At 46.3% G+C, this 14819-nt stretch overlaps 1 protein-coding gene across 2 annotated transcripts in view; it reads right to left on the reverse strand.

Moving 5' to 3' along the window:
- SND1 (staphylococcal nuclease and tudor domain containing 1) overlaps window positions 1–14819 on the reverse strand; it is a 627617-nt gene that overhangs the window by 574876 nt on the left and 37922 nt on the right. For both annotated transcript variants that reach the window (XM_040413516.1, XM_040413515.1), the window contains exons 3-4: window positions 8125–8245; window positions 6483–6561 (exon numbers count right to left, since the gene is read on the reverse strand). In XM_040413516.1, the coding sequence (XP_040269450.1) occupies window positions 6483–6561; window positions 8125–8245 (200 nt within the window). The remainder of the gene's footprint in view (window positions 1–6482; window positions 6562–8124; window positions 8246–14819) is intronic.

The raw sequence follows: 14819 nt of genomic DNA on the forward strand, positions 1-14819 counted from the left end.
ACTCTGGATTTACTGAGACAGCAATGATCAGAGTAAGGCTACATTCACTTGGCCGTATGTATTCTACAGTCTGCAAAAAATACGAATGATGTCCATGTTGCATCCACTTTTTTTTTGCGGATCCATTGTAACAATGCCTACCCTTATCCGCAAAACAGACAATAGGGCATATGCTATCTTTTTTGCGGGGCTACGGAATGGACATACAGATGCAGACAGCACAGTGTGCTGTCCGCATTTTTTATGGACCCATTGAAATAAATGGATCTGCATCCTATCCCCAAAAAATGCGGATCTGATGCGGACCAAAAATACGGTTGTGTGAATAGGGCCTTAGAGACAAGTTTTATTTTTTTTGTCTAATCTGAGGTCTGATGAAAGTCTGGGAAAGTTGGGCAACAGCTGGTAAAGGCCATATTGGTGGTTTACCTACCCTGCTTTCCCAGGTAGAGATTGTCAACCTTGTCTTCACAGGGGATTCAGGTCTGATGAACAGAGTGTTTTTATTTTCCTCCTCTAAAACCTAGGTGTCTTTTACCCATGCTCACTATTCAGCTCTACGACAGTGCTTTATATGAAATCACAAAAAAAAAAAAAAAATCATTCTGCATCTGCACTGTGATCCCTTGAAAGACTGTTCTGATCATAGTGGTACAGGAACACCAATGATGCGGCTACAAGTGGAATAGCAAAATGCAGCCCACTAGAACATATGCAAGCATACTATACGAGCACAACAAGAAATCATTACAATCTACGTTGCACATGAATGCCTCATATGAGCAGTGTCCAACATTGCATTCTCCACCAGTGGTACCAATTTACCTGTTGTGTTTTGGATACCACCAGGATCGGTAATGCATTTTGGAAGGAAGAAAGTAATCTCCCAATCTTGAGAATCTTACAAACTATACTTGCAGAAACCTACAGTTCTGTGTCCAAATTACATTGCATTACTCAAAAGATAACCATAAAGTAGTTGTGCAAGCTTTCCGCAAAAATAATTAAGTCAGAAGCTATATAAGCAGCGACACATTAATAACCCACCGAACACCAGGCCCAAGTCCTACACAGAGAAGACCAACAGCCATTCTCACACTGAAGAGATTAAATCAAGGGAAGATAATTAGATGATTGCATTATTAGTCTGCTACCTATTAGAAACACTACCCTCATTCAAACCACTCCTGGAGCAAAATGTCTACTCATTACCACCAAGATAAAACCCTTATAAGTACATATCATTGACATTTGTATACCAATATAGTGGATTCTGAACTTGCCAAAGGCAAAAAGCACTTGTGAGCTAAATGGCAGAGCCGTGGAGGGTTAATGAGATCTAATTAAATGACTATTGTAAGTCTGTGCACTTTAGGCTCCGTACAGTCCATTCCTCGGTGATGTTTAACATGCAACTCTCATCATGGAACAAAGCTATACAAATACCACCAACCACGTGGGATCACGCATGATAAATGATGGGGCTGTGGATATGCACATAATGAGGAACAAGATGCTTAATGGAGTATTTCCCCAGCTCCTATGAGACGGATAAATCTACATACCACCGAGGAACTGTTACAGACTAGGGCAGCTGGAGAGATAAAGGTTTCTTAAAATTAAAGCCCTTTAAGCAGGCCATACATATGAGATCAGATATTGCGAAGGGGATGTGCCTGTCAGGTGTGCCCAAAATTAACTGCATGCTGGAAAGGGGTTCAGATGTTTAAACACTACATACAACAAACAGAACCTTTATAGTACAACATGCAGAATGGCAACGTACTTAATTATATTAAATCCACGTGTAATGCAATAAGTATCAGGGTGCATTTACATAGTAAACTTTGGTTGTAGTCTATGGTAATTAAAAATAAATTGAATTTATTTTTATTTTTTTATAAAATCATGCCAAAAAAAACTGCAGAACTAGCCTGCAAATTGTGTTATATATAGATTTGGCCCATAGATGCCACTATTTACACTGCAAAATTGCACAACAGATAGGAACGTGCTGCATACCTACAATCCACTGCAGAGGACCCGTCCCCTCTCCTGACAGGTCTGTCTTAGTAACGACTTGCATTTCTCACGTAACACCCATTCTGCAGCATCTATTCTTATGAATGTGTTGTGCCATTCCTGTTAATCCTGCTAGAAGTTTACAAATAAATTGCCAGCAGTCTACAGGAACGGTACTGCTGGGTGTTACCAGTAGCGGGTGTGCCCCACTCTGTTTAATCAGTGCTGCCAGTGTCAGACTGTGCAGGGGCACACTTGTAACCTTTAGGATCCATTCACACGTCAGTGTGTGTTTTGCGGATCCACAAATACAGACATCGGCGATGTGCGTTCCGCATTTTGCGGACCGCACATCGCCGGCATTCTCATAGAAAATGCCTTTTCTTGTCCGCAATTGCAGACAAGAATAGGACATGTTCTATTTTTTTTCGGGATTGGAATTGCGGAACCGGAAGTGTGGATCCGCAACGGGTCCGCAATTCCGTTCCGCAAAATGTGGAACGAAATTGCGGACGTGTGAATGGACCCTTACAGAAAGTTGCTGGTGATTCAAACTAATAGGAAAAGAGGAATGGCACAGAGTCATAACAGATGCTCCAGAATTATTACATGGGGAATGCAAGTAGTTCCTAAAACAGACATGTCTGGAGAGGTGACGGGTCCTCTTTAAAAAGGGGTTGTCAGGTCTAAGGGCTCTTTCACACTTGCGTTATTGTCTTCCGGCATAGAGTTCCGTCGTCGGGACTCTATGCCGGAAGAATACTGATCAGGATTATCCTAATGCATTCTGAATGGAGAGTAATCCGTTCAGGATGCATCAGGATGTCTTCAGTTCCGGTACGGAACGTTTTTTGGCCGGAGAAAATACCGCAGCATGCTGCGCTTTTTGCTCCGGCCAAAAATCCTGAAGACTTGCCGCAAGGCCGGATCCGGAATTAATGCCCATTGAAAGGCATTGATCCGGATCCGGCCTTAAGCTAAACGTCGTTTCGGCGCATTGCCGCATCCGACATTTAGCTTTTTCTGAATAGTTACCATGGCTGCCGGGACGCTAAAGTCCTGGCAGCCATGGTAAAGTGTAGTGGGGAGCGGGGAGCAGTGTACTTACCGTCCGTGCGGCTCCCCGGGCGCTCCAGAGTGACGTCAGGGCGCCCCAAGCGCATGGATCACGTGATCACATGGATCACGTCATCCATGCGCATGGGGCGCTCTGACGTCATTCTGGAGCGCCCGGGGAGCCGCACGGACTGTAAGTATACCGCTCCCCCGCTCCCCGCTCCTACTATGGCAGCCAGGACTTTAATAGCGTCCTGGGTGCCATAGTAACACTGAAAGCATTTGGAAGACGGTTCCGTCTTCAAATGCTTTCAGTACACTTGCGTTGTTACGGATCCGGCAGGCACCTCCGGCAACGGAAGTGCATGCCGGATCCCAACAACGCAAGTGTGAAAGAGGCCTAACTAAGAAAAAAAATAAAAATAATTGCAAAGCGCCTTGTGTTCTAGCAACGCAGCCCCCGGTGGACCAGAAGTGACAGGAACCAGTTCTTTATAACACACTGGCCTCAGTGGTTATGTGTGCAAGAAAAGATAGCGACATACAATCCTTGCACGCACAATCACTATTCAGTGCAACAGCCACAGAATTGCTTTGAGTTGTAGCCTTCTCTAACAGCTTCTCCCTGTCATGCCCTATGAGGACACAATATCAGCTTGGACATACTGGGAGTTGTATTTTAGTTTTATTTTTTTTATCTCCTCCTTGTAATTTCCTCCGAAATCACATAATAGCAGCCTGGAAATGCAGGGAGTTTTAGTTCTCCATTTATATCTCCTCCCTGTAATGTCCAATAGCAAATTCTTGGAGGCAGTGAGGAAAGTCAAAGGGGTTATCCCATGACTAATCAGACATCATATAGTACACAATCTCTTTCTAACAAAGCAAGAACCAGCCCTGTACTTCACATGGATCCATAGATCTCCCCATTCATTCATTTCTGCACCTGCCTTTTTCTTACGGTGGAAACTGCAAAAACTCTTGTTGTTTCCTTGATTCATTCTCGACTTGACTACTGCAACGCATTACTAATCGGTCTCCCTCTCACTAAACTCTCCCCCCTTCAGTCTGTCCTAAATGCTGCAGCCAGGCTCATCTATCCATCCATCCAACCGCTGCACTGCTGCTACTAGTCTGTGCCAGTCACTTCACTGTTTGCCCATCCACCACAGAATACAGTTCAAACTTCTCACCCACAAAGCCCTCCACAGTGCTGCACCTCCATACATCTCCTCCCTCATCTCCATCTACCACCCTACTCGTGCTCTCTGTTAGTGACCCAAGATTAATAACCTCCATAATTCGTACCTCTCACTCGCGTCTTCAAGACTTTTCTCGAGCTGCACCTACTCTCTGGAATACTCTGCCCCGGAATACTAGGTCAATTCACAACTTCTCCACCTTCAAACGTGCCTAAAAACACATATTTTCAGGCAGGCTCATCAAGCTACCTAAACTGACCGTTCCCCGACTAAACCTCCCCCCACCAACTCCTCTGGCCTAAACTCGATCCTCTAGTAGTCCCAAACCAGATCGGCCGGCACCACTCCTGTCAGTTCAATAATGTCTCAAAATCCTACTTCTCACAATCGACTACCTTAGGTGTCACCCCCAATTCCTCATAGATTGTAAGCTCTTGCGAGCAGGGCCCTGACTCCTAGTGTTTCAGTTGTATATTAGCCAGTTAGTTTTGTTTTGTACATGAACCCTATGAATTTGTAAAGCGCTGCGGAAAATTGTATATTTATTTTTATTATGATTATGCTAGATTTATATCAAGCTGACAGCTCAAGGGGAGTGTATTTTCTGCTGCTGTACAGGGGGCGTGTCCATGCTCTCCCTATCACAGCTCAGGGGGCGTGTCTCAGCTCTCCCTATCACAGCTCAGGGGGCAGTGGAAGGATGAAATTGAGCATCTGCGGCCTTCTCAGTGAGTAGGACAAGGAAATAAGGAAAAACTGGTGGCGCTATAGAGATAGATTTTATTGAATATCTTCGTGACAATTCAAATTTTTTTTTATTACATGCAATTACAAATGTATTGATATCCAGGTGCTGGTTTGAAAACTGCTGAATATTTATCGTGGGACAAACCCTTTAAATATCTCAGAGAGGTGCCAAGTTTGAGTAATAGAATTTATGTTCTAGATTCCTAGTTTAATTCGTCTATGTTTTACAGCCTTCCACACAGCCCCCCGAAGGCTAAGGGGAGATCTGAATAGACTGAGGTGATTTTACATTTGGTGAGGTAATGCTATACAGACTGAGGTGCTATCCTCAGCATGCATCATCATTATCAGATCAGCGGTGGTCAGAGTCCTGACACCCGCACTAATCAGTTGTTCTAGGGAGCCGCCACGCTGACCGGAGCTCTGGTGAGTGCAGTCTGCTCCCTGCATCTCTTCAGCCACAGTGCAGTCCCTAGTACAGCGGCTGTGTTTGATATTGCAGCTCAGACGCATTTCACTTCTACAGGGCTGAGCTGCAACTAGGCTATATGACTGATGTATGCTGATGTTACACGGCCTAGGAAGAGGCCACAGTTCTCACAGAGCACCCAGCCTCTTCTAACAGCTGACCTGATATTGATTCCCTGAGGATAGGTCATCAATATTAATTGATGGATAAGCCCTTTGTATACTTTACACACATTTAATGAGGCAAATTGGTTTCCTGCAAAATTGACTCGTGTATATTGTGTGTTGCTGACATGCACCTATATGGTAGCCACCTATTTTCCAGGAAATCGTGCCAGCCACACAATCACTATCACTGTGCTTTTGAGTCTGAGAAAAGAGCATTACAAATGTTTGTCTTTACTGGCAAACTATATTAACCTTCAACAAAATACTTTTTCTGGAAAATAATTTATTTTTTAAGGGCTCTTTCACACTTGCGGCAGGACAGATCCGACATGCTGTTCACATGCCGCCGGACCGCCGCTCCGTCCCCATTGACTATAATGGGGACGGAGCGGAGCTCCGGCGCAGTACGGCGGTGCACGGTGAAAGCCGCCGGACAAAAAAGTCGGACATGCAGGACTTTAGTCCGGCGGCTTTTGCCGTGCACCGCCGTGCTGTGCCGGAGCTCTGCCCCCATTATAGTCAATGGGGACGGAGCGGCGGTCCGGCGGCACGGCGAAATAGCGGCAGGACGGATCCGACATGGTGAATAGCATGTCGGATCCGTCCTGCCGCAAGTGTGAAAGAGCCCTAATGCAAGTCTTTAAACCACATGGCTTGCTTCTTGGATCTACAGTCTATGCCTTAGCCACTATGCAGCAGATGCTGAAAGGTGTCTGCTCAGGAGAAACTGTTAAAATATAACCTTTCTGGGAATTCCATACTTTCCATGATATAGTAAAGAAGAACCGAATTGTAGACTAACCAATGACATGCACTTACGTTGTTGCTCTTGCACCTTCACGTCGAGAGGCCAGCCCTTCTGCAAGTAGCGATTCCGCGATGTTCTCACCCGAAGTATCTAGGAACATAACATTTAAAATAGAAGAGTCAATGCAGACATTCACTACCAGATGTTAAAAAGGTGGTTAACAGGAATAAGGTCTTCAAAATCCGATCAGCAGGGGTCTGACTCCAAGCAGTTGATCAGTTATTTTTCCTAGCTGTGGCACCAGAACTACACAGCTCCATTCTGTGTAATCGCTGTGTAACCCAGCACAGCCATTAAAAATGCCTCCGGCTCCATTTTGTGAGTTCTGGTGCTTGTGGCTGCCGTTTACAAAAATGTCAGGACATCGCCAATCTGATATTGACAAGGATAGGTCATCAGTATTTATAACCTGTTTCCTTAAAGTTTTTCAGAACATACTACCCTCTTAGTAACAAAAAATAAAATTAATCACAGAAAGAAAGAAAAAATAATTGTATCTTTTTCTGTAATTTTTGATTAATTTGTAATATACACTTGAGGGACTGGCACCTTCACCTTCTATTTTATCTTGGGAGTAGCATTCCTGAGCACTTTTGCCCCTCCTATCAAACAAGTCGCCTTGATTAGATGGTACATATAGGTGTGTGTGCTCCTCCTCTCACTGGTTGCTGATGCACATGGAGGTGACTAGGAGCAGCACACTATATGTGCAGGGTCGGCTCTCCTGAACATAGATGCCCAATGGCATATGTTGCATGCAATGCATTTTCCTTCACTGGAACTGTTGAAGGGCTTTGTTTATTGTAGTACGAGATGAGAAGTATGTTCACTTGTACCATTTGAGGTTAATATGACCTTTTGAAGGTTTTGTTACTTTTCTTACGAGACAAACAAAAAGACAGCAATTCTAGAATTTGTTTGTGTGCAGTTTATAGTGCATGATAAATATTAAGCTTTTCTTAAATTTATTTTTCAATGACAAAAAAAATAAAAATAGGGCACCATTTTGTGAGGAATAAAGCTATGGTCCCATCTGCTGCCGATTCCCATAGTTCTGCATTCACCATAATTGAGTCTATAAGGTTTCAGTCATGGGGGGCGGGGGGAGGCTACATAAAACCGTATCTTGCTGCACTACTCAGTCCAGCATTGACTGGATATGCTTAACTTACAATTTTCTTATTATACAGCATTGTTAGTCCTATATAGGGAATTGAACATGTGACAGATAAATCAAACAGTCGTTTTTCACTCAGTCTATTAAACATTGCCACTATCAGGAGCTAATAGACTGTCCGTGGCAGACGCAGAAGCAATGGTTATGCTCCCACTTGCCATTGAAGTTCAGTGGTGTAACATAGGCCCCTCACTTCAAGGCCATGGCCACTACTGATCACAGCAACCAAGCAGCTTGCTCGTTATGCTAGGTGGAAAGAGATGGATTTTGGCTGTGAATACCGAGCTCGCTCACTCTAGGACGGCTCTTAAAATTATCATTTTAAAATCAGGTGCAAAAACTTTCAAAGAACTATTGTACAGCCATTCTGACATGGACACTTAAAGCAAGTACACCAGCCTCATTAGTATGCAGTTTGTATAGTGAATTCTGGTGACAAGTCCTCCAATGATGACCATAAACATTAGAAATCATACCTTTGCCCAAAAACACTGTCCCATAGTATCTTTCCTCATTGATCTTGTGATCTATGGTGAAGCAGACTTCTTTTCCAATAAGTTTTCTCCTCAGGAACTCTCGAGCTGGAAAGGCCCAAGGCTGAAACAAAGAAAAAGTTAAGTTAAAACTAGAGACAATATCAAATATTTGCATGCAATATGACTGTAGTGTGCCCCATATTCCTCAGTGCAGCCCATGGCCCATTTATTTGTAACGTCGGTGTTAAAGTGTATCGGTCTTTAATTTTTGGAGTATGATCTGTTTAAGGCTAGTTTCACACTAGCGTTTTTTGCTGGATCCGGCAGGCTTCAGCAAAAACGCTTCAGTTACTGATAATACAACCATCTGCATCAGTTCTGAACGGATTCATTCCCAAGACGGATCAGCCATGAACTCTGATGGGATATATGTGACTCCATTTTGTCTCATTTAGCCACGTGTATTACATTTGGTTAGTGCACTACAAAACCTCCCTCCCCCCTATGGAATGTGAGACACTTCCTTAAACTGTTTCATGAAATCCATACATGTTGAAAGTATGAACAGCCTTCTAGCCATAAAAGGACATCTGACTCAAGTACTTGCTAGCCTATGTGTATATACCTGATTGGTCAAATGCTGTTACTAGGAGTCAGCTATGATGTTAATGCAGAGCTTATGTGTGACCATACTATTGGTCAAATACTAATGCTAACATATGATTGGATGTAAAGGAAGCTCAACCCCCTCTATTAAAACTGTTTGCCAGCTGTGAATAAACCAGAATGGATTGGAAATAGACATGTGTTCATGTGGTCTATCTTCTTCATTCTCCCGGTACCGGTAAGGCTTAATTCAAGCTGGCCACTGAAATCATGTGTTAAGGGACACACCGTTAGGGAAGAGAATAAGATATTCCTTACAAACTCCATTGAAAGTCAATGGGGGACGGATCAGTTTTCTATTGCGTCAGAGAAAACAGATCCGTTCCCATTGACTTGCATTGTGGGTCATGACTAGGGATGAGCAAATCGACTTTGGGTGAAACATTACAAAAAGAGGCCGACCACCTGCAAAACATTATGATAATAGGCCATATAAATTATTTCAAATAACAGGCATAAGGCTGATAAGTTGGTATCGGGCAATATAGACTCTCTTAAGATGAGTGCAAGTCATAACATCTAGGAAAGAATAAACCGAACTACGAAGTTCCTACTAAGTTTGAGGAGGTAGAGTTCTAGGAAAAAGTTAGCTAAAAGATCCAATAAGTTATTGAGGGATGGCAAAAGATTTTTGAGGGGGAAGTATAGGTGGCCTTACTGTGATGTTAGTGATGAGCGAGCTTAGGAGGATGAGGCTCTGAAATTCAGCCAGGGGTTCCAGATCTGAGAGATGTTGTTATCATATGTATGTAGTTCCCAACTTAAAAAGTTCATTCATTCTACAGCTCAGATCCAGTTTAGATAACCATTCATTAACAGTTGGAAGGTGCTGCAATTTCCAGTGCAGTGGGATAAGGAGCTTGGCCAGGGTAAGCATTGTAGTTAGCGCGTCGTTCTTTCTAAGATGACAAGTCTTCGAAGGAAGCCATAGTAGTATCTTTTTATAATAGTTTTTTAGTATATCCACTGAGTTATTCAAGAAAATTCATCTGCTGTTTGTATGACCACCTTACTGAGTTGGACTGAGAAATTAGGAAAAGAACACGGTTTAAATTTTCAACTGGTTCTAGGTGAGGTATAGGGTTGTTTCTAGCTTTGTTAGACTGTCATGTACTATGATGTCCAATTTTCTTTTTTTACATCAATCATGCAATAAACCCGCTAAGAGCCAATACCGCTATAGCCTGCAGAGCCATGCAGTTCTGTGGTGTCATGAGGCTGTACTCTAAGGGCTCTAAACAAAGATCGGGGTAACAATTGAATCAGCTACTTATGAAGTAGACTGGGAAGAACTTGTGAATATTTATCAGCATCCATTTAAACTTACATGGTCAGGTGCAAAATATTTAGGGATGTTATCACACACAGCTTTTTAGTGTCAGGTTTTTTGTTTTGAGACAAAGCCTCTCTTTCCTACTGAATCCCCTTCCCCAGCTTTGACATAAATAAAAACCTGCCACAAAGAGCTGTGCGTGACACCTTCCTAACAACGGTCTTAATCGTTCAGACTGCTAAACTGCTGACAGCACTAGGCTCTCCCCGCCACCCCTGCTGTCAGATGTTTAGCACAGTCAGAACTGCTGACAGACTCCATTTAACTGAAGTATGAATGCAAAGCTGGAAAACGAGATTTTTGTATAACTTACCAGTAAAATCTCTTTCTCGCTCTTTCCTTGGGGGACACAGAAGACCTTGGGTATAGCTCATCTCCATAGGAGGCGTGACACTAAGTGAAGACTGTTAAGCCCCTCCTCCACAGCTATACCCTCAGCCGAGAGAGAGAGATAGAGATAGATAGATAGATAGATAGATAGATAGATAGATAGATAGATAGATAGATAGAGAGAGACTGCCAGTTGCGTGTCCAAGCAGTGAGAAAAGGCAAAGTCCAACAAGGAACCAACAAGCCAACTACCCAACGGGTAACACAAACTCGGAAACCGTGTAGAGAAAAACAATGAATGGGTGGGTGCTGTGTCCCCCAAGGAACGAGCGAGAAAGAGATTTTACTGGTAAGTTATACAAAAATCTCGTTTTCTCGCCCAGTTTCCTTGGGGGACACAGAAGACCTTGGGACGTTCAAAAGCAGTCCAAAAGGGGAGGGACCACAGCTCCAAGGCGAAGCACCCGAAGGCATCAAGGAACCGCCGCCTGCAGACCCAGGCAGCATACGCCGAAGCCAGAGTATGCACCCTGTAGAACTCTGTAAAGCGTGCAAGGAAGACCTGTGGCCGCCTTGCTCAAATGCATGGCCGAAGCCCAATGCCTCCGGCCCAGGAGGCACCGACCGCTCTGGTGAAATGAACGGTGACAGCAAAGGCAGAATCCTGCCCTCGGTGCGGTAACCTCAGTAATAGCCAATCTGATAAAGCGGAGGAAAACCACCCTGGAGTCCGTCAACTCTAAGCGCGGACCTCCAGGAAACCCAAGAGACCGAACGTCGACAAGAGTCGGAGATCTCCAAGTAAAACCGGCAAGGCCCAAACAACGTCCAAACCGGTGAAGTGTTGAAGCGAAAGGCAACACCACCTTCAGAAGGAAGGAACGGAATGTAGAAACAGCCCTGTCCTGGGAAAAGACAGAAGGCTCAGAACAAAAAGGGGCCATTCAGGCACCCGTCAGAGACACGACTGATACGGAAACACAACCGTACAGGACAGGCGGGGTAGAGAGAACTTCTGTAACGGCTCCAAGGAAAAGATTGGAGCGCCGAGAGCTCAGTATGTAGTTCCCAGGGCGGTACCGAAGGACAGTACAGAGGAACCAAAGAGCCATTTCGAGTAAGAAGGTCTTGACCGGCCCAGAGGGCCGGGGAACGCTGGAAGAGGAAGAACAGCGCTGACACTTGACACCTCAAGTAAAGGAACCCCAGTCGCAGGTCCAGGCCGGACTGGAAAAAAGACAGAACCATGGGGAGAGAAAAAGTCAGAGTGGGGAATGCACAGCTTCCCACAGAACCCCAGACAAAAAAAAAACATAAGTCTTACGACAGATCCTGGACGAAATACAGCCAGGAGCGGACAGTAGCGAACCCGCTGGAGTCGCCTGGCAAGCGGGCGAAAACCCAATGTGATCAGGCGCAGACCAGTAACACGGGCAGAAGTCGACAAAACTGGTCCCGTCGGCCCCCGAGCAACGTTGTCCCGTATCCACCCGAGTGGGGGAGCAGAAGGACAGACGGAACGGAACCAAAGGGTCCGCCCAGTATCCGCCAGATGCCAGGACAAGACAGGCTAAAGTCCATGCTGATTTAGCCATGTTCTACAGTCCCGGTGTGGGAGATCAAAGGACAATCTGGACCGAAAGGTAGTCCCCCCAAGTTACCGAGAAGGTAAGTCTACAGCAGGACCATTGTCTTAGAATGGACCACGCAATCTGCACTCAGCGGGAGGACAGAACGCGGTAGACTCGGTAAATAGGCACAGCTAATACAGCCAGTGTGAACAAGGGAGACAGTACGAGGCCAAAAGGAACACCGGAACCATCTACATGAACAACCATGCTCTCCCCAGAGGGGAGGACAGTGAAGGAACAGCCTCTGAAGTCTGGCGGGACAGAAGCCACATCGGAGTGATCTGTACCAAGCGGGAGCCAAACAGAGTCGGCGAGATAAGGTAGTCGAGACAGAGGCCGGCATAACCCCCTCCAACCAAACGGAGGAGTGGGCAACAGGGAAGCCATAGGACAGCTCAAAAGCAGAACCCTGCTACACTGTGAGATGCCCGGTTCACCGCCTCGCAGAAGGCGAATACCCTGAAGAACCCAAGGTGGGGGTCCTCCGACCTGGATAATCGAGCACCCAAGCGAATTTGGGTGACCTTCCCGAGAAAAGCGGCCCGCACCTGGTAGCAGATCAGACTGAAGCGTAGAGGAGCCAAGAGGAAGGACTCATACCACACTACATCCGAAGAGGAGGAAATTGCAGCAGGCAAGGGAACCGCAGTCCTGCCAGAGCCAACGAAGAATTCGAGGGGCGCTCCAGACAACAGCACTCTCGACCATGTGACCACTAGCGCAGGGAAGCAATACCGCAGAAGGACGAATGGGCACGCATCTAGGAACCACGAACACTCCCTGGGATGAAGGGCCAACTAAATGAATGAGTACCACCCAGCTCCGTGCAGCAGAGAGCAAGTAGAGCCCGTCCGGGTCAGGTGGACAGAATGAACTCCTTATAGAGGAGTGCAAGGCTTGCGGCAAGCATCGTATCCCAAGAAAACAAAAGTATGCCGCAGGAAGCAGATGAGGCATACGTACGAGCAGCCCGTAAGCAGTGAGAAGGCCAACCCACCTACAGGAGGAGAAGGCATACACGGCCCAAACAACGCACAAGAACGTCCGCTCACTGCAAAAAGGTTAATTCAGCGAAAAAGGGGGCTCGCCACAGAGTGCCACAGCATGTACGTAATTGCAAAGTGCAACCTGCAAGGGAGTTATGCACAAGCCTAGTATAGCATGCGATGGAACGCAAGCAGTCCGCCCCGAAAGGGGGGAAATTGTATCTGGCAAACTGCAGTCGGCAAGAGTGCAAAGGCCGGTCCCAAAAGGGAGTGATGCCTAAGGCCGTACCTACTTCAGAGAAGCAGGACATACCCTATAATCCAGCAGGAACGCAGGAGGTCCACCTAGTGAAAGGGGAACATGCACAGGGTTATCCTAGCATTAAGTGAGTGTGCAATAATACACCCAACACTGACTTAGCAAGAGTGCAACTACTCTGCCAATGGAAGGGGGACATGTACAAGTCCAGCACAGCCATACAAGGACAGCCGTGAATCTCATGAGCGTGCCAAATTCTGCCCATGGAATGTGGGGTGGTCACGCACAAGGCCAGCACCGTATCCAATGGGAGTGCAAGCGTTCCACCCATGTTAGAGGGCCATGCTCATGGCCAGCAAGGTATCCAGTGAGAGTGTAGCATGCCGCCCAGAAAAAAAAAAGGGGGGGGTAATGCACATGGCCAGCATCTCATCCAGGGAGAGTGCGGGCACCCGCCATGTATGGGAGTCATACACATGGCCAGCAACGTACTGGTGAGAGACAAACACAGTCAGTGAGAATGTGTGTATGTCACCTGAGGAAGGAAGGCATGCCCATGGCAGGCAGCGAATCCAGCGAGAGTGCGTACACCGCCCACGGAAGAGGGGTCATGCATATGGCCGACAGCGGATCCAGCGAGAGTGCAAGCACCCCGCCATGTATGGGGTACATGCACATGGCCAGTAACGTACCTGCGAGAAAACAACCACAGACAGAGGGATGTATGTATGCTGCCTGAGTCATGCCTATGGCCGGCAGCGAAACCAGTGAGAGTGCAGCATAGTAACATAGTACATAAGTACATCATAGCCCATCAGAGAGAGTGCAGCGTTCCGCCTATGGAAGGGGGTCGTGCACATAGCCAGTACCGTATCCAGTGAGAGTGCAGTATTCCGCCTAAAAAGGGGGGTCATGCACATGATCGGCAACTAATCCAGTGAGAGCGCTGCGTTCCGCCCATGGAAGGGGGTCACGCACATGGCCGGCAGTGAATCCAGTGAGAGTGCAGCGTTCCGCCTAGAGAAGGGGGTCGTGCACATGGCCGGCAGCAAATCCATAGAGAGTGCAGCATTCCGCCTATGGAAGGGGGTCGTGCACATGGCCAGCACCGTATCCGGTGAAGGTGCAGTATTCCGCCTAAAAGGGGGTCATGCACATGGCCAGCCGGCAGCCAGGGAGAGTGCAGTATCCCGCCTAGGAGGGGGGGATGCACATGGCAGGCACCATAACTGGAGAGATGATGAATGCTGCCTACGGAAGGGCCGCATGCACTTGGCCAGCGCCGTATCCTGGAAGAGGGCAGGAAAACCGCCTAAAAGGGGAAATGCCCTAGCAGCGACGCAGGTTGGGAGCGCAACACTATGCCGCCTGTGGAAAGAGGGCATGCAGACATGCAGCAGTACTGATGAGGCTGCAGCGTCCTGCGCAGTCCAAAAGAAATATATATATATATATATATATATATATATATATATATATATATATATTTT

The sequence above is a fragment of the Bufo bufo genome, chromosome 1, assembly GCF_905171765.1.
Source record: "Bufo bufo chromosome 1, aBufBuf1.1, whole genome shotgun sequence".
NCBI lineage: Eukaryota > Metazoa > Chordata > Amphibia > Anura > Bufonidae > Bufo > Bufo bufo.